This window comes from Xiphophorus couchianus, chromosome 22 (assembly GCF_001444195.1).
Source record: "Xiphophorus couchianus chromosome 22, X_couchianus-1.0, whole genome shotgun sequence".
Classification (NCBI taxonomy): Eukaryota; Metazoa; Chordata; class Actinopteri; order Cyprinodontiformes; family Poeciliidae; genus Xiphophorus; species Xiphophorus couchianus.
In genome coordinates this window covers 9,121,200-9,142,750 of record NC_040249.1, presented here as the reverse complement: position 1 = coordinate 9,142,750, position 21,551 = coordinate 9,121,200, and the positions used below count along the sequence as shown (strand labels likewise).

Genomic DNA, 21,551 nt, shown 5'->3' with positions numbered 1-21,551 from the left:
TCAGTGTTACAGACTTTATTTAACAAACAAAACATAATTCATATTCAGATGCAATTAGATTATTTTAACATCTTTTAGAAAGAAAAAATTACAAACCAAATTCATTTTGTTTCTCATATACACTTTGTAACATTTGCTGGCATTTTATTTTGACTTGGACTGAAACTATTTGGTCACAAGTTGTTGATAATTCAAATTTTTAATTGTCAGTTAAAAAACCTACAAATGTCTATCCCTTAAAGTGGTATAAATATGGCTCATTATCCATGAGAAGAAAAAAACCGATGGGGAAGATGCAGCTGGCCTGGCTTAAGTTAAGTTACTATTTTATTGCATTACAGTTGTTTAAAATCTATATTTACTTACAGCAACTTCCTGTTGCTGTACATAACAGTGAGTTGCTGGGTCAAATTTAGATATTTCTACTTCCTGGAAAGCTAACCAATTTTTGTCTTGGTCAGATGATTGGAAGTTTAACATTCATTTATCTGTTACTTAATTTGTAAAGTCGTACATGATTAGTAATATATGTTTTTGGTACAAAGACAAAATAGTTGATTTTCCGTGCTGGCTTTTTGGCTTTGTGCTAAAGGCCACAATTCGGAAACAGGATAGGTTAGCTAGTGTGCAATGATTTTTAGATTATATGTGGTATATACTCATATTTATGAAATGTGCTTGAAAATTGCACATTTGGCTTGTTTAAGCATGTGCTGAATAGGGTGAGGTTGTAGAGGTTCTTTTTTTTTTTAAACCTGAACTATTTGGAACTGGAAAAATATCAGTAAACTCTTTCTAGAACTATTCATACTATAGACATGTTGTAGCATATTTCTATATTCCTACACCAAAACTATTAAGATTATAGATACATTTCCTAATTTAGCCACACATATAAAAGCACACAAAGATTCTTTATAATAACATAAAAAGAGATTTTGAATGTACAAGCAAAGTTTCAATCCTCACAAGTTTCTCTTTCAAGTACAAATACTTCTTATTTTATTTCTTAGTCAGGAAGGAAAAAATAACCAGGTATGAAAAGCTAATAAACATTCCAAACAACATTCCAGCACAGAACAACATAATGTGTAATCGTCGCTGTCTCCGTGTTCCATATTTAAAGACCATTTTAGAGATGTTTGCTGTAAAAATGATATTTGTAGCTTAAAAAATGGGAGAAAATGACAACATTGGAAACTCAAGCCTGGAAAAATATGACATTTTGACACTAAAACATGTAGGAGCTCTTTGTGGAGGATAAAAGAAATACTATGCATACCACCACCAAGAACATATTCAGTTTCAAATAAAATATAGCAAAGTTGTGTTTCTATACTTGAGTGTGAACCAGCTCGTGTCTTGAAAACTAGAACCACAAAATAAGGATTCTATGATGAAAAGTAATCTAAACATTACTTTCGGTTTTCACAGTGAACTGCCTAATATACACTCAGAAAATATGAACAAACGTTATACAACATACTGTACTTGTAATTGGTAATGGTAATCCTGCAGTGATGAGATGACATGTTATAAAACACAATTTAATATCTACTATAATAAATGAATGATGCAATTTTTCAGGAAAAAAAACAACAAAAAACATTGTTACCTATTCAAAGATGATCAGCATATAATACATGAGTAGACACGTGAAAATGTTATGTTATCTTTTATAACCGGAGAGCAGCACGGAAAATGATATGCAAATGAAATTCTCACAGTTGTTACATCTTTGTCACTGTTTGCACACGAGGACCAGCTAGAAGATGCAATGCACAGATATACAACATTACTCAATCAAATGTTACTATTTTAATCTCCTAAAGAAGATTATCATGTTCCACGTCATACAAAATGCCATGACATGGGACAAGTAGAGAAGGGTTATAGGATTGTTAGTGATTCTAACAGTGAAGAAGAGCTTGATTCAACACTTTAAAGAAAAAAAACAAACTTTCCTAGTACCTACCACTCTTTATTTGGATGACTTTTTGTGCAATTACATAATCCAGCAAAGTTACCGAAAAGCAACAAAAAGGAGGGCATCACAGCCAACACCCAGCAAATGTATCTCAACTTCTGAGTGACATAACACTTCATCTTCACCATACAGGCACACACTGCTCAACCACCTCCTCATCTCAGTCTCAAACTTACAGCCTCCTCAGCCTCCATCTTCACTGATTCACATTCTCGATCCTCATCGTGTGACCTTCTCCAGTGACATTGTTCTCACTTTTGCACCAATTCCACAGTCTCTACCTGATAACCTCAGGTGGTGGGTTAATATGCAAGACACTCCACTTATTACGGATTTAAGTTCCTTTAAGTTTTTCCTGTACTCTTAGTGCTTAGGTTTTATTGTCTGATTATTGCTAAAAGAAGATTTTCTCACCCTCCTTACTTATTTAATTTTTTTTTCACTGCCTTCAAGAAATCTCAAAATAAAACTATCTTCCCTTGATTTTCCCTCAGTTTAGGAAAATCATCGATTCTTCCTCTTAAACGACTGTCTGACTCAAAGCTTCCTGACAAGCAGCAGAGTAGCAGCTGGTGAAGCTGGAGATTGATTCTGTTTGTTATTATCCCTGGCTCTGGACAATCTCCATTTAACTTGAATGGAGAGATCATGAAGGGTTTATTCTGCATGACATGGGACATAGCAGTTTCTCTTCAGCATAAATGAGTTGAGGCATACTGCCATATTCTTTTTACCGTACCACGTTTAGCTTTTATTGATCACACTGCACCTCTAATGGCTTTTGATGACGTCTCCTATTATTTGAACAAAATGTTTTATCAAGCTTCAAGTCCTGTTGTAAAGTACCTGAGCCAGATCGTCATTTGTGCTGTCTTTAGAAAGTCTTACATGGCTTTTGCGATGTCTTGAGCATTGCCGGAAGCAAGTCTATGTGCTCCGGTAGGTCTTGATGATGTCTTTGATTGTCCGTCGACAGATTGGGCAGCACGCGTTGGCCATCTTCTTGAGCTTCAGGCCACAGGCATAGCAGAGACACATGTGGCCGCAGGCGTACAGGACGGTGTCCACCATGTTCTCGTAGCAGATAGTGCATTCGTCACTCCAAGAGCTGGAAGAAGATGGGAATGTAGGGGACTGTGGATGGCTGGAAAACGGAGAGCTTGGGTTTATATCTGAGAAGGAGGAGAGAAGAGACATAAGAAAAAGAGCTGAAATGCTAGAAAAGATCTAAACTCGCAATGCGAACTCTGTAGGAAGCATGGATTTGACATAAGAGTGACCATTAAGAGGTAGAGGGATTATTCTCCTCATCTTGCTATAATGCAATGTGCTTTTGGGAAAACCTTGCTGTTTTTCACACTTAACTAACATGCCACCTGCTGAAACAGTTTTGCTGATCAATGACACCCACAGCTTCACAACAACTCTGCTGTAGACATGCTGTCTCAGTAGCTTGTCCCCATGTAAACAACCTCGGAATGGCTCAAAGAACACAAAAACTGTCTGAAGTCTTCATCTGGCAAATAAACTCTCCAGATTAAAATTAGAGGGTCCAACTCTCTGCTGCACTAAATGCACATTCAGTAATATGTAAGGAATTTGCCCTTCTTTGATGTAACTAAAAAAACCTTGGGCCAGCTGATTGCAGAACCACTGGGTCTCCTCTAAATGTCAGTCAGTATTTATGTGTCACGTTTTCTGCCACCTTTACTTCCTCCTGAGACAACATGGACACCACAGATGGCAGCTTCATATCACAAAGTTTCTAAAGTTTCTAAAACAGGCATTTCAGTTTTATAGTAATTTATATTGGACTATAGTTCATTGCAAGTATTCACACCTGTTGACCATTTTCATACAACAAACTATATGTAACTTATGCTGGCACAAAGTAGTGAAGAAGAGAAAAACTGATGGTTGTCTTTGTAATACTACAAATGAGAATCTCTAAATGCTTTGCACATGTAAAAGATGGAAATTCTGCTCAATATTTTGGCAAAATAACTAAAGTTTGGTCATACTGGACAGAGAACATCTTTTCAACGTCTTACCACAGATTTTCACTTCTTTCTACATGTTTGCTCTGTCCCCAACATATTTTTTGGCATTATTCCAAAGATCTGTAGTGTGAAAACCTGAAGAGAACTTTCCATGAAACCTTGAACCAACCTGTGGAAGTGGAAAACAGTGTGCTGTAGTTGGAGTTAAGGCTTGAATTCAGACTGATGTTCAGTGTGGTGTTGAGGTTGGACCCAGAGTTTCTACTGCAGAGTGTTGTCGGGGTGTTGGGTGTACATGACGGCGAGCTGGGCACTGATGAACCTTGATGATCTAGAGGCAAAGATGAGCCTTGGATAGAGAGAGGACAGACAGTTAACATCCGCTTTCATAAAAAAAGTCAAAGCAAGAGTTTTACAAGAGCTGATTACGGTGGATTAGCAAACATTCAGGCAAATGTAACTGTTCTGGTCATCTAACTGCCTCATATTATTCCTCTATTTCTTTCACACACATTAACTCTGCTCTATCACCAAGCAGATGACTAGTGAGTCCACAGTGTATGTGTGTGGGTGTAAACGAGTGAGTCACGAGCTTGCACGGCCCCCTCCCTTCCTTCCTCCTTCACGAACCCATGATCTCTCTGGATGAGGTACAAAACAACTTCCACAGACTATCTGTTGTCTGATCCATATGATCCATCCCCATCTGTGCCCCGTAACCACTGGAGCTGCCATTGGTTCTCATACAGGCCGATCATCTCTCCTAGGACACGAAAATATTGACCCAGTTCCCCCATTGTCACAGTCTGACTGATCGTTCACTTGGCGTCATGCACATGACATTGATGCTTTACATCCCTTGCAAACATTTTGTTTGTTCTAAATGTTCTAGAGGTGATAACGGTGAGAAACCACAGAAAAAAAATATGTCAAGCTTCAGAATTTTATATGGTATACAAATAATGTTTTCTGCATGCTCTGATTTATTGCTCTAAACCCAAATGCCTTTTCTACCATCCATTTTTAACCCTGCTCTCTCAGTTTGAGCTTACATAAACAAATTATAGTAGGTTTTTATGCAACAGTGAGTTTGCTGCTAAAAAGGTCAGGACAGAAAGACAACAGAAACATAAGTCTTTCAGTAATTTATTTGTCTTTAAGGTCACTGTTGAGATTGATGATTGTACCACTTTGGTGAGGCACCGTCTGCCGGGATCACATATTGATTACACTGTATTACAAAGGGGAGAGGGGTACACACGTTTACAGCACCCTTGCATTACCACCTTAAACTGACCTTTTGGGGCTTTTCACCAAGGGTAAATGTCCTGGTGAACGCTAATAAGGCAGAATGGATAACCTTCATATCTATTTATGCACCCTTTCATCAAGGGCGCCTTTCATCTTCTCTTGGATAAATTTATAACTGGTGTTGCGGTATTCGTTGTCTGTTTATTTCTGTTTGAGCCTTTTGTGTTTAGTGTCTTCAAGTTCTTGTTTATTACATGTAGCAATATATCACATTATGAGTACCAGTCAAGGCAAACTTCTTGTCTACACATCGAATAGCATTTCTCTGCAAGATGCAAGCTGAGCATTTACCCTCTTGCAGCCTTTGCCAGCTTTCTGGGGGACAGATGTTCCCAAGATGTGTAAAGATTTGCTAAAGGATTCAGACACAGGCAGACATTTGGGAATCAACTGAAAATAGATGGAGACAATGGGAGGTTTTTGTAGTTTCAAAAAGTATACAAATTTTTTCAACTAAAAATTGTTATAGCCTGATGTGCGTTTTTATTCAACCCCTTTTACTCTGATACCTATAGATAAAATCCAGCACAGGCTATTGTATTTAAAAGTCACCATGATGGTAAAATAACTATGTAATAGCAGATGTTGCGTGGATGCCCCAGAAGTTTGTTGAAGGTTGAAAGACAGAAACAAACAATGCAGATTGAGCTGAACACCCCCCATCCCAAGAATGAAGTAAGGTGGTGGCTGCATCATGGCAACGTTTGTAGGATGCTTTTTTTTTTTTTTACAGGAACAGGGAAGCTGTTAAATATGGTGCTAAATACTGGGGAGAACTGGAGGAATATCTATTAGAACCTGGACCAATACAGAATCTGAGAAAGACTTGATAACTGATGTCCACAGACCCCTTTCATTACTTGTTGAAACAGAACTCTACTTTTGCTTTTTGCACTTGCATATCAGATTTCCTTACTACATGAAATCACTTGGAGAAATCTCCTGCGGCTTATGAGAAGCGTTCATTGCAAATCTAGAGGCACAAGGAGATCCAGAGTGGACCAGAGACAAGCTACCCCACTTGTTGTGGGTCCTGGCTATGCAGGTTGTGAAGCAGGAAGGATTGCTGCTTTGCACCATCAATAAATGCTGGCACCATTCAATGATAAAAAGCCAAGTGAAGACATTGGGCTCTGAGTGGAACACATTTTATCCTTCAGAGACAAGTGTGCTAGTTTATGGCGCCAGTGTTGCCCTGTGGGGGGTGATTGGTCTTCTTAATGTTAACTTTAGTGGCATGTGTCTAGGAAGCATTCCCATGGTTGTCAGGATGTTGCTTTTCAGAGTAGAGCAAAACACTGTGTCAACAAGAGTAGTGTTACCTATCAGAGCTGCTAACAATGGCATTGTGACGTATATATCATAGCAGCTTCAAGATAGCAGATGAGGAGATAAAGGAGGCAGTCATGCAAACCCATAATGATGGCGATACACGACAACATCAGGATGTTAAATGTCGAACGTGAAATGGTTAAATCTTACTTTCTCAGATAAAACAGACAAAGTGATCATGTGACAGTGGCAGACTCTCATCTGTTCCACCTCAGAGGCCTGACAGCACCCAGCCATGACAAACTGTCACTTGCTTCAGTGGCTAGATGTCTCCATGGCAACTTATAGCATGCAACTGCAGAGGCTGTGGGTGAGTTTAGACATCCCGTCACAAATGCATCACCCCCCACACACACGCACACAGCTGGAGCGGGTAACGCACTGAGTAACGGATCCCAAAAAACCAAAATGGGGACATGATTGGAGGGGCAAAATAAAATGCAAATAGGAAAATGAGGAAGTACAGAAGGAAAACTAATGTTACTGGAACTGGCTGTGGGTGGAAAACCCAGCACAGCAAATCTCCAAGCAATTACATTTTAATAATGCATCAGGAGGGCATCATAAGAAGCTATCACAGGCTCCCTCCTGATACATAATGCTGGCTGCTGGGAGCCCACGCAAGACAGAAATAACCTCCCGAGTTCTCAGTCTGGCTGACTACATGGGGGAGTGGAGAGGAGAGCAGAGCATCCAGGAGAGGTTTGAAGAAGAAAATTAGGAGAACTGATCAATTTTAGTTTATTTTAACTTTCAGTAAAGGTCACCTTCAATTATTGATTTTCTGTGAACGAGACACCTACTCTGCTCAGATGCATACATTACTGCGCAAGCCAGCGACAGTGGAATAGGGCAATGTGGCTTTTAAATAATGTACATTTTTTAACCTGCAGTGATGGCAAACAGAGTGAAAAAAAAACTAAATTTGTTCTCGTAGTACTCTGTAGGTTTATAAAACACTCTTGAAAAGTCTGGAGAATGTGGGATTTCATCTTGATTGTCCAAATGTGTGTGAAAAAAAAATAATATAGAAAAAAAACATCTAATTCCTTCTTCCATCTTCTAAGGGGTTAAAAATTCCTCAAAACGCTCACTACAAAATTTAGTGTAAAATTTAAATGATATACTTTAGTTTTACAAAACTGTTAACTGTTCCTTTACCATACTGAAAATCTGAAAAAAAAAGTATTTAAACTATTTTTTTCCCTCATCTTTATTGTGACAGTATGCTATTTTCATTCAGAGGCTTTCGAGCATCTCAACCAGAGGTACTGATAGTTGTGGAGGACAATAATTTGGATAAATAACTTTGTTGGACAATCTCTGGAGAGAAAGAAAACATCTCCACTTTACACTTTTCAGTATGAAATGCAGGAACAGTAACTCAGTACATGAATTTCCATGTGCCTTCAGGCGAAGCCTCAATGAATTTGTGAGATCTGCTGAAACAAAACACGCTTTGAACCTTCTGTTTAACCGAAGGTTCAAAGCTAACCGCCATAGTCAAATCACTAGAGCTGCATTCAAATTACCGACTGATATTTCAATTGATAAAAAGTCAGAGAGCAGCCCAGACGGCAAAGGACGAGAACATTTTTTATGGTTTGAAAGAGTGGGAATTAGTCCTCCAAAACGTAATTTAACAATTCCATGCTGTATTAACTTCTTAATGGAAAGCTGCAAAAGACCTCCGTTGTAGATATTTGGAAGACAGCAGGGGAATTAAAAGCCAGCCTGTTGATAAAACTACAACTTACCGTTCAAGTCAAATCTTTTTGACTGAAATCCAATTACACCCTTTTCACCCCGGACTGCAAGCATGATTTGTTCTTAAATCATATTTTAAACTTCTCCTCTCAGAATGTAGGAGCACCAGTGGTGTCACATATGAATCAGGAATATATAACCAAGGTTTGGTTTAACACTTTTTCCAGATTACTTCTGAAAGATTGTGTTCCATTTTTCTTATTTAACTGGACTTATGTTATGAACTATGGTCTTAGAACATGATGGCACACCATTGCTTCTACCATAATCACTATTATTAACATCACCATTATTGTCATTATTATTAGGTAACAGTAGTAGATACATTTTCACTTTAAATAATTGTTGTTTTTCAGTGGTTGTTTTCTTTTCTGCAATTATATTTTTTTGAAGCCTGGTAATTCTGTCCTTGTAGTTCTGTAATTTAATACAATGTAACTTATTGTGATTAAAAAAAATGGAAGGAACACTGAATATAGCAACATGATAAACCTAACACAACTAGCTAAATGGCAAGGATCGAAACAAGGGAAGATTAGTGTACCTAAAATTCTGAGTTGAGTGATGGATCCATGCAGACCGTAGAACATCCAGAGAGGCCTGGAGTTATCGACACAAAGCGCCATTCCTGCACTGCTCCCATTATGGCTCATCATAAGCTCCCCCTCTGCATTCACCACAAAGCTCAAAATGTCCCCACTGTGGAGTTGCACAGCCACCCTGCACACGGCCCAGAATTCCTTGCGGTCAACCAGGGACTCGGGGTTCGATGGGAGATCACTGGGCCTGAGGGTGGCCGGGTCGCAGGACGTCACGCCGTAAGAAAGAGACCCCACCCGGCTGACTCCTGCTTTCACTTTCACAAACACAATCTCCGAACAGTGCATTGGGCGGCTGGTGAACACCAGGGTCCTCTCGTCGCCGCGGTGATCTGGCCGAGCGACTGTGTGCTTATCGAGCGCAGTTACATGGAGGCCATGAATAGTGTGAAACTGCAGATCGGTGTCCAAGTGGCCAGGCAGCAGCAAGCACTGCTGCGAGTTCTGAGAGTTCTGAGGAACATGGCAGGAGTTGGAGCTTAAAGGCTGGAGTTGTTCCTCTTCATCCCCCTCATCATCCTCTTCCTCGAGCTGCATCTCCTGCTGCTGCAGGCTCAGGTCACACAGACTAATGGTGAGGCGAGGGTCATGACTGTTCCGCCGAGCTGAAGACCGACGGGTGGCAGCATAGGAACGAGGACGCAGGCAGTCCAAAGGGACCATCTCGCTGTCTGTTCAAATACAAAACACACATAAACACAGCGTTATGTAATCCCCTTCTTGGTGGTGTAAAAAGCTTCATTTGATCATATCACAGTGTTTTTATGTGCTTTGAAATTTTACTTCAACAAGATCATAATTTAATCTGCATTTTGGCTGCAAGAAAAATAATTAGTTTTTACAAAAGAAAAAGAAAATCAGCGATGTAATTTAATGCATGCTGCCAGTCAGTTTTATGCAGATTCTCAAAGAGTTTAGTGGTACATTCTCTGTACAAGGTTCATTCATCATCCCCGCTTTCGCAAGGAACATGTTGCTATCGAACCTCTGTGTTTTATAACATATTCATATTTAGTAGAGATGATTAAAACCCACCCAGACAAACAAATGCATCAGCGTTTACATGCTTAGAGACACATCAGGACTTTAAGTGGGGCTCCAACTGTAGCTGCAGGCCAATCGCTGCATTCTAAGAATAATAAAGAAAAAAAGACGTAACAGGTTTATGTAACATTCAAAGAATAAAAGATTCTGTTTTTCAGCCCACCTCTCCCGTCTGCACCTCGGGGTCCTGTCGCTAAAATATATTCTCAAGCCTTCATACGAGAACCTTGCAAATATATTCACACCCCTCAACACGTGTTATCATTTTGGGTGAAATGTCAATGCATTCTATTTTGTGAAAGAAAGGAACAAAAGTAGTCCATGATTGTGAAGTACAAGAAAAATGTAGTATGGTTTATTAAAAAAAAAAAAGCCACTGAAACGCCATCAGTCTGCTCTAGAAACAACACAGATTGGATTAGACCTTACATTTTGCGTCAGATGTGCAGTAGCATTAAAACTTGTAAGTTGCTGTGATCTTCCATGCTTTCTTTTTAAACTTTACCACTCACAACCAGCTGATCCACTGAATCATGTGTCGTACTACAGTCCTGAAGTGTCAATAAGCTGACCGAGCAGCAGTGCTTCATGCATTTCTTCAAAATTTTAAGACTTTTTTTGTTACACGTCTAAATGCTACAGTCAAAGATTTTCTGATGGTTGAAAAGGAAAGGCATTCTAAAAACTGCATCTATGCTGCATGCAAATACTCATTCCTATGCTAATCTGGATCACTGTAAAATAGAAACCACATGGGAACATCTGTGCCAAAAGAAAACAGAGAGGGAACGTGCTTTCTACACACACGGCCAGTCCAAACAGATCCACATAGTGACACGCTTAGAAACTCTGTGCCAATTTTACGGCAAGCTAAAATTAGTCTTATTGGACATCTGAGGAGAGCGGGGGAAGGGGTGCGGTTAAAGGTGATTGACACGATGGCGCTCAGCCTCGACCCGCTTCGGGCTTCCCCTATGCGGAGTGAAAGAAGAACAAGTGAAAGTCAGGAGGAGATAAGATGAAAAATAGCGTTGGGTGGACACTTGAGAGAAAGGGCACACCTCACCACAGCTCCTCTTTATCACCCCACAGACAGCAAATCTCCGGCCAACCCACTGATAAACTGCTGGAACTTAATTACTTCCTCTGTTAAGAGTGAGCACAAGCAGCTATGAGGCTCTTATTATTAGCAGTCTTATCATCTTCAAGGCAAAGCTGGCCGTCGATGGAAGGCAAGAGATCATTTCTATTCTGGCACTGATGGTTTCCTACGCTTCACGGTTTCGGTGTTTTCTCAGAGCAGTGGCGTATTTACGTTGACGTATCAATCCGCTGTGTAGAGACACGGACAGCAAAATTAGGATAGGGGGCGATTTTATTTTTCCCAACATTTGGAAATGAATTAAAGTCAATAATTGTTCAACTGACATGTGTCTCCTTTAAAAAAAGAGGTGGTGAATTCCTGATTAATCAAAGGTTAAATAAAATACAAACCAAATAACAATAAACCAATAATGTGTTTAGTATATCGGGGTGTGTTTGTGTGGGGAAGACGGATATTTTACATACATCTCATCCACATACAATCACTGGTTGAAATCTGTGACTCTTATGCAAGCAGCCCAACCCAGAAACAATTTCCCAGTTGTATTTAACAAGCAGCACTTTTTTTTGCCATTTACTTTCTCAATGGAAAGCCAGAGACCTACATGTACACGCCAACACACACACACACACACACACACACACACACACACACGCCCGGTCATGCAGGTGCGGACATGTTTTTTTTTTCTCTGTTAATTGTGTCAGAAAATTAAGCAAAGTTCCCACGGAAAATTTATAGCAGATTCTCGGCATGCACATTTAGGAATTGGCAATAACCATTTTCCCCCCTACTAAACATGATGGTAATTATATTCCTTTTTAAAGTTCATGTCCTTGAAGCATTCGAGTAACAACCCAGAATCACTTTTTTTTCTTTTAAACAATACTTATGTGATTAAGTGCACAGTTGAAATTGCCCTGCTAACATTAAGTGGTCTTTAAACAGCCCCAGCTACTCATTCTCAAGAGAGAGAAAAAATATTTAAATAGAGGAACACATACCAGACTGACACTGCAGGGCCAATGATTGCCCTTTGGCTTTGGCTCTTAATATTACCTTTGTTGAAAAAAAAAAAAAAAAAGTGTAACCAGACCCTTTGTAAACACTGTGGGGAAATGTCTTCATATAAACTGCAGAAACAAGAACAGAGACAAACATTCATCCACCTGCTACGGTTCCCCACCCCTAACAAACAAGTCCCAGGCTTCAAGACACAGGAACTCTTCAACTAATCCGGAAAAAACTGTTCCAGGAAAGTCAAAGTGGGAAGACAAATAAAATCTGGAAACCTGTTTTAAAGTGAGCATGTGCCAAGACCAACTGCTGCGGTTTAAAAGCACATTTTTAAGAAAAAGCTGCCAAAACATTCGGTCCAATTCCATCCATCTCGAAGCATCGCAGAGACACAAGTATGTACAATAACAGATAGTAGCACTGCATGAAGAGATTTCTGATTAGGATTAGGAGGCATTTGGGAGTTTTAATAGCACTAAAATCTCTATACAAGGTCAGATGGGATGACTGTCTGCATGAGCATGTTGCATGTGAGTTTGGGTATTGGTCCTAAGTATAGAAAAGAACAAGGGGGATGTCCAGAGATTGGCCTGACTTGAAACAGTGAAGTCATCCGACATGGGAGAGATTGTCCCAAATAACAGAAGGGACTTGTGCTTGTAGAAAAATATAAAAAAGAGGAATAAAATATTTGAAATCCAGAATAAAAACATATACACAACTGTTTATTTAGGGGACCTAAATGACTAGGTAAGACTGTTACACTTCATGAGATGACCAGAGCAATTGTGATTGTATAGACGGAGTAATGTGTTGTTCATGATAGATCAAGTCAAGTTGGTATTTGGCACCTACAGTTTTTTAATTAATCATCAACAAGTGGAAAAATGAGAAACTGTTTTTGGAAATTTATTTGCAGAAAGTGCTATTCCAATTTAACCTTGAACTGTTAGAGGTATGCAAAGATTGTAAATATCATTCCAAAGGTTTAAAGTTTCTTTGCCTGAAAAATGCAGAAATATTTGGATTCACTCAACATATGAAGCACAAAGTAAAGCAGTGATCCCCCTCACATATCGGTGAATATACTTTCTTACAGCACAGAGAAACTTGCTGACAATAGTTCTGGGTGTGAAAAACACAGACAGTTATGGTGAAAAATCGGTACAGCAGCACCGCCCAATAATTTTCTTCACATGAAACCGTTTTGTAACTACATTTCAAAATCAAGCCAGTTAGTGTCATGTCTGTTCAGCAGCCCACTGTTTACCAGCAAATTTAATCTTGTTACTTTTGGATTACACTATAAACATTAAGGTAATAATTTCTTCTCGATAATTATTTCAAAAGTAATAAATTAGTGTTGCTCGTATGCACCAAACATTGGGTATAACATGTAATTATATATTGCTGTTTTTAAATCTTTGTCTTAATACTGCAAAACTGTAATATTTCCATGTCAGCCCATGCTTAGTTAGATTTTCAAGGAAATATTTTTTGAGTGCCTCAACATGCACTTTCACACAGCCATGGTTGTTTTCAGCAGTTCTATGCTGAGTTGATGAAGTGTCTAAATCTGATCTCAATTTAAAACACATTTCTCCAATTATTCTGATTTATCTCAACGTTCTGGTCGAAGTTATATCTTTGAAAACTTCACAGATGGACATATTTGCTCTCTAACATACATTCTCCTCTTTCACTTGGAGAGCTGTCCGTTCATCTGAAAGTGATTAGCCCTCTCTCCGAAGGGTTCCCTCTGACCGCTGCAACTCCCAGGATCCAAACCTGACAGGCTCCATTACCATTTCTATTTTGATTTCCTGCAAATCCGTTCGATTCCACAAGGGTCGATAAAATTTCAGCAGAGCCGCAATAGCCTGCCCGGCCACTTTTATTTTTGTTCCGCAAATCAGCTGAATTCCAAGGCCTGAGATCACTGGAGACAGAAGTCTCATAAATCCAAGGACTTATCATGTGTGCAAGATTTTAGACATTTGGTCTGAGGTCTTCCAATATCTTGCTCATATCGGGTGTCTCTTTTCTTTTTATTTTTTTGGTAAACCGTCTAAGAGATTCTTTCTTTCTTTTATTTGGATTCCTATTGTTTGCAATTCCTTGCATTTACTCTTCCTGGAGTCCACATTCAGCAGAAATAACCAAAACTATGTAAAGTATATGGATTACATAACAAATAAATAAAAAAAACATTAACTACAACAATAAACACATACAAATTCAAAATAGAGACCATAGATCAAAACAAAAGGAATTATTATGAAAGCACTTTACTACTTTATTTTGAACGATTTGTAATTTCTGCACCATATTTACTCAGGACCTCGACCACGTCAATGAACAGTGATCTAATAACTAAACTTTCTTTACTTGATCTATTGTTGTATCTTTAATAGCCATATTTAACTCTGGATGTTCCCTACACCAATATTTAGACCCTGTTCTTATAGATTTTGTTTTTTTTCCACATTCAAAATGCATTTATTGTTAGTCTCCCAATCGGTTACTTTACTCTGCAGTTCCTATATGTGAGTTTCTATTTGAATTTCTCACAACTGGAATCATAACTATACACCTCAGAGACAATTACATACATAACAGCTGTTCCATTTTGTAAGCAAAAACAAAAATCATTTGGAAACAATGAAAACAGCAGCGGGCCTAAACAACATTACATTTTATCCAGTTTAAAATCAGGTTGAAAATGCTTCAGAAAACTGATTAAAAATGTTAGTTTGTTTAAAGTTAACAGACCTTTTACCAGTCGTGTTGTGCAAAGAGAAGGACATTATGTTTTACTGAAATTTGAATGTGCCTTCTTCCAGAGAGCAGCTGTGTTAGTCCATCTCTTTAAGTGTGTAAATATATGTCCACACTACAGTGTTATTTGATCCTGTGGTGTGCTGCATATCTTAAGAAAGTATTTGTCTCTTGCCTGAATGTATCTAACCTCTCTATGCCTCTCAACATGCAACGATTAGTGTGCATAAACTTTACATACATATTACATTACAGAAAAAGTTATGTATTTTTTTAAACATAAAATCCATATTTTTGTGAATAAAAATAATAGTTTTAAATAACAAATAACAATGATGCAGACAATATGCTGAAGTCTTAAAAGTGATTAGTTGAAGACTAAAAATTACGAGAATATTTCATATATACTGCAGCAATGTTTTTTCGATAATGTGGAAGAATGCATTGTGGTCAGAGGAGAAAATATAACTTTTTAGCCCACATGCAAAATTCAATTTCTGGCAGAAAAATCAAACTGTACATCATCCCCAGAGCAAAACATGCTAGTGGCAGCATCCTGCTATGGAAATCGTTTTTGTTTAGCAAAATCTGGTAAGCTGGTCAGAAATTAAGGGGAGAAAGATCAAGATAAATACCAGAAAACATGTTCATAGAGGCTCTTCATGCAATCTGACTGAACCTGAGGTATTTTTCACAGAAGAATAGATTTTGCCAACCTGCACACGGCTTACAACGAGAGGTGGCTTCACAAAGTATCGACTCAGGAGGGTGCCACACATTTCAGGTGCATTATGTGCAAAGGTTTATGAAAGACATGCAAAGAAAATCCTGTGATACTTTGTGCTTTTCTATCACATAAGAACCCATTGAAATACATAGAAGTTTGTGGTTCCAACTTGCATTTAGTCATACAAAAATATGTGAGAGAAGATTTTAGTTTCACTCCATCACGATGAAACTAAAGCCAAAACTATTTTGAAACCATCCATCCATCCATTGTCTGTTCACCCTTGTCCCTAATGGGGTCGGGAGGGTTGCTGGTGCCTATCTCCAGCTACGTTCCAGGCGGGAGGCGGGGTACGCCCTGGACAGGTCGCCAGTCTGTCGCAGGGCAACACAAAGACATACAGGACAAACAACCATTCACACACACACACACACACCTAGGGAGAATTTAGAGAGACCAATTAACCTAACAGTCATGTTTTTGGACTGTGGGAGGAAGCCGGAGTACCCGGAGAGAACCCACGCATGCACAGGGAGAACATGCAAACTCCATGCAGAAAGACCCTGGCCGGGAATCGAACCCAGGACCTTCTTGCTGCAAGGCAACAGTGCTACCAACTGCGCCACTGTGCAGCCCATTTTTTTTTTTTTTTTTTGAAACCTAACAAAAGAATATAAAGCTTTAAAGACCAAAGGTTACATGTTTTAACTATATTTAACTATGAAACAAAGTTTGCTAACTGAAAGAAAGATAATTAGACCAGCCAGAGATGGTATGCAGCACTTGCTTAACAACTGGAAAAAGTGTCTTGAGCTTCAGTTATTGCATACGACATATTGGGTAAGACTTATGAGGTTAAGAATAATATATATCTCTGTAGAAAAGCATAGTAACCTCTAGCGTTATAATTCTTAGCCTACGTGTTACATGGAAATCCATTGTCCTCTTGACCCAAACCGATGTTACAAGCTGCAGAAATTTCCATAATAGGAAAATGTCGGACAGGGCAGAGCATATTCTTGACTGTAATCAGGTTTAATAGCAAGTCCCTTAAAACAGGATCATTCATGTGATTTATATGTGTTATCTTTAAACTCCGAGGAAAGGTTCAAGTAGAACAGGGAGCGAAACAGGGAAAATGCTGGAAGGCTGCAGTATGATTTTAGCTTCTTTGTGCCAAAAGATTTCAGTGAAAGGAAATTACTAAATGTTTATAGTATGGAGACATTTAGCATATCTTTTTGCCTCTCTCTCCCTCCCCCTCTCTCTGTCTCACCGTCCCACTGTTTGCCTTTGGCTCCAAACACAGTTTTGATAAATGATTTTGCATATTGTGATTACCAAGGCGAATTTTTAGCATATTGTTTTTGGAGGATTTGGCTTCAAGCACCAGACCAGAAATCTGATGTACTAGTGCAGCATCAATTTGCAATAGTTCAGGGTAAGCAAACCCCTCTGGTCTATCGCATGGCTTCATTCATCAAAATTAACAAAAGAGTTTTGTTCACTTGCTTTATGAAGCCTTTACAAAATAGGTAAAAACTGCATCTACGTGGTGTAATACACTAATTGTAATCAGAGTTTGAGTATAACAGAGGTCAATTTGAACTTTTTCTCCTTCAACATTTCATTTTAAGCTGCCTTCAGAACAACCAAGTGCTATAAACTGAATGTGGCCTGATCACAAATCCATTTCTATATTTAAAACCTTGAAATCCACAAATCAAACCGAGTGAGAGGTCACCTAATCTATGTTGACAAGTGAAACAATATGTGTTGTAGCAAGTGGCACGAGTGTGTAGCACACGAAGAGAACGGACAAAAATAAACACAAAGCCAGGAAACAAAAGCAGTCATGTTCGAATAGCACTAAACACGTGCATAGCATTGAGTTTCTCATCATTTCATCGGGATACTAAACAGGTACGCAACAAAGATAAACAGAATGAGCAAAAATAGTTTCAGTTTTCAGTTGAGTAAGATGAGATTCACACAATGACAAGTGTGCAAGAAAATTTCAGAGACAAAAGAATGAAAACAAAATTCATTGGAAACATACCTCAACTAGCCCCATCATGTTGCGCGTTTCTTTGAAATAAGTGGATCAGATCTGAATAACAAAAACAAGGAATTGCACTGGTGTTTAAATGGTAGACTTGTCACAAGTTTTGCTTGGCCTTGTTGTTAATTTCAATACGTTTTTTAGGAACACTTAGACTGCTTGCAGTGCAGATAGTCAGTCCAGAACCTCAAACTAATTGAGAAAATGAAGTGTTTTATTTTTGCTGACTAGATATACATCAGTTCAAATGTTGGTTACCACGGAAACTGAGTGCAGCCCAGAAAAGACATATACAAGGTGTCTTTGTAGCCAGGTTTTCCTGCTGCTCTGACATGAAGAAATGTGACAGATGCCTTAAAAAGGTTGTTTAATATTCAACCTCTGAGGAAAATCTGTGCTTCATTGAGATCCTCGAGAGCAGAGAAATTTCTACTCAAAAATGTATGTTTTAACATAAATAAAATGGAAAAAATCTGTATATTTTTCACTTGCATTTTACATTTTAATTCTTGTAATGAAACATTTTAAGTGATTGGCATTAGTAGATAAATAAGAAAAATCAACGTGAAAATATTTCTGCCATTTGAGTCTGCTGTACATCATGTCTAGAAACAGCAAGAGACTTTATTAAATATTGTATCTATGCTTTGCCATTTTTTATTTCTTGCGTAATTATTTCCTTAATTTCCAGAAAAAAAGCCTGACCTAATATAAAAATGCTAATGTGCACACCTATTATTCTACGTTGACTGGCACCAGCATGCAGGTCCAATGACAATTTCACATATAATCTAATTAAGAATATGTTTTTTGGAAAAACATGTATCAGCAAGACAAATCTGAAAGTGGTAAATGAATTCAATGATTTAAAAAAACAAACAAAAAAAACCTCAAAACCACTCAGTGAAAATGTACATAGAAAGTATTACCTTTATCTCTTTGTCCCTCAGAATGATAACAAACATGGATAGCATAAAGCAAGACATTTTAGCAATGCTGATGCTCTACAAGTCCACTGCAAAGCAAATGTAGATGATTTATGTTGAAGCCCATTGCTTAATCACTTGGAAAGAACACGGCCTCACGACACCCTGGCAGATATTTGGGATTTTTCTTTAATGACTACAGAGACAAGTTGCAGATGACTCTAGCAGACGTCTTATGGATCACTACAGCTCTGTCAGTGATGAAATGACTCATCTACCCATGGTAAACAAAGCCCCAGTAGAGCATCTTGCATCCATCAGAAAATGTCTTTGAATTTCTGAACCTAGAAGAAATCCATCATACCTTTAAAAAACAGAGCATGCTGCGTGGTCTCTGTGCAAACCCACATACACACACTCAGCGGCCACTTTATTATGTATGCTGGTTTTTCCTAATACAATTCAGCAATTACATGGCAAGTTTAAACTACCACTCTAATTTTCAACAACCATCTCAGGTTTACAAATGAAAAAAAAAAGCTATCCTTGTTGACTGCAGAGTTTCGAGAGGAATTGGCAGACTGGCTCAAAATCATAAGCAACAGCAGCTAACAATTAACAACAATCGTTACAACAGTGATGAGTACAGTAATTGAGGTACGTTCCCCGAATGCGCAACTTGTCAAATTTTGGAGCAGATGCGTTACAGTAGCTGAAGACGGCATCAGTTGCCACTCCTGCCAGTTAAGTACAAGAAACTGAGTCTGTAGGTTTCACTCTGACCAGACAGTATCAGATTGAACAAACATTGCCTGATCCAGTGAGTCTGCATGTTAGCTTTAACATTCAAACAGTGGGGTTTAAATTTGACATAGACAACATAAAAGCATGGATTAACCTGCCTTGTATCAATGATTCTGGGTGCTAGTGATGTTGTGCTTTGATTTGTACATTTTAGCTTTATTTCTTTAGTATTACAACTGATTATATCTATCTGTTTATGCTGTTCTTTTACTTGAAAATGTTTTTTGTGTATCCAACAAAAAACATATTGGATGTAAGCACCAGATGTGAATACTCTGATTATTTCACTCTGGTTTGTTTAAAATGACAAACTCTTTATTGTACTCCAGATTAATCTAGCAAAGCACTTTTGCAATGTGTAGGAATGACTGATTTGCATTATGAGTGTGCAGATAAATCTGCAGCAACAGCTGAATGCCATCATATAAATACAAACCTAAATCTAAGAGGAATGTTTCCAATAACTTTTTGAATCTCTGCCATGAACATCTAACAGTTCAAAAAGCCAAAAATAGTGAGGGGTAGATGATAAAGTGATCAGTGTCCGATTAAAGGACATAAATCGAACTTCAAGCTTTCCCTCGCCTGCATACTGCAAACTTGAAACAGAAATAAGTTGTTTTTCAGTAACTTTCTGGAGATAATTTTGTGGTAAGCTGAAATACTTCAACCAAAAACAGATAAAAGCTAGAATGATTTAGATGCAGAAAAAGTCCTGAAAAACATGGTAAACTGAGACATCTGTAAAAACCCAGTTGACAATGAATGCCTGCATAACAGCTCTGCAGCAAGAGTCTTGTCATACACTTGAGGAAACCCTTTATAAGTCCTTCTCAGGACTAATGTGTCGCAGCCGGGGAATTCTTCACAGTAGCAACCTCAAAAAGGGCACTTTAGTATGTATTGATAGTTGTGTGAGCACAGCGACCGTGGTGATGTAACAGATCTTCATGAAATTGCATGGGCAGCATTGTTGCCGTGGACAACCCCGAGGCTCAGTTTGATTTCAGCAGATTAATTTAGCTTCCTCTCTTATGCAACACCATCTCAGCTTTCTTTCAGCAGTCTCACTTATCCTGGGGTCACCTTTGACTCCTGGCATGGGTGGCTAGCTACTACACTGCTCTCCCTCAACAACAGTATAGAGGAAAAGAGCAGTGCACCTGAAAAGGTTTCAAGATCAGAATGAGACCTGGTTGCAGCAAAGCTGTTTGGCAGAAGGACACTTACTGGGAAGTGTAACAGACCTGATGGGTGATGGCATTGATGAATAACACAGCATGGTGTGTTATAATTAAAAAGGTCAAACAGTTTAACCAGACAAACTACACAATTATAAAAAATACTAACAGAAAATGACACAGCAAACTAATAGGTTACTGCTGCCAAATTGAAAACATCTTTAAATCAGAAATATTACTGAGACTGAAAGATGTCAGTCAATGAAACCATTTTGAGGAGATCTGTAAGAAAACCTATTCTAAATTGCCATTTCTCCAATTCACTGACACAGTTAGATTGAGGACTGTCATCATGTCTCCTGTAGTGGTAGTTACTAAGCGATTGCTTCCTCAAAGTGTCATCAATTTCAACAAATCTCTTTGTTGGTGCTGCAGTCTCCAGGCAAGCTTGGCTTCACAGAGGCACCGCTGACCTGTGACTCCCCCACTCAGCTCCTTCAGACCAGCCGTAGCAGCAACTAGGGTTGCATTTGATTATCTTGAGTTCAAGATCTTTAATACTTTCATTGACTCCGTTTCAAAATTTGAACTGAATAGACTGCTCAAACAAAAGTTTTGCACTAGTTTAGCATGCAGTTTTTGATTTATAATGCCTTCATTTTATTTCTGCAAGCACAAAAACTGCATTTTAATGTTATTTTTGTTACGATCACCTTAAAATTAGAAAAACCTAAAAACTACAATATATGAACCTGGACTAGATAATTTTGCGATCATAGTAGATTTTAAAAAAAAATTCCATTTCTGATTTGTAAACGTTTACTTCATCTGTAAATCTGATGCACAAGCAACATCTGAAAACAACAACGATGGACGATGGAATGCAGCTTTTGTTGGCGCACTGGGGATTT

The 21,551-nt window shown here is 38.5% G+C and overlaps 1 protein-coding gene across 2 annotated transcripts in view; it reads right to left on the bottom strand.

The window, feature by feature from the left end:
- LOC114138142 (E3 ubiquitin-protein ligase NEURL1-like) overlaps positions 1 to 21,551 on the bottom strand; it is a 35,699-nt gene continuing 14,148 nt past the window's right edge. For both annotated transcript variants that reach the window (XM_028007234.1, XM_028007233.1), the window contains 3 exons: positions 8,942 to 9,667; positions 4,157 to 4,336; positions 1 to 3,159 (listed from right to left, as the gene is read on the bottom strand). In XM_028007234.1, coding sequence (XP_027863035.1) covers positions 2,915 to 3,159; positions 4,157 to 4,336; positions 8,942 to 9,667 — 1,151 coding nt within the window. In that variant the 3' untranslated portion in view covers positions 1 to 2,914. The remainder of the gene's footprint in view (positions 3,160 to 4,156; positions 4,337 to 8,941; positions 9,668 to 21,551) is intronic.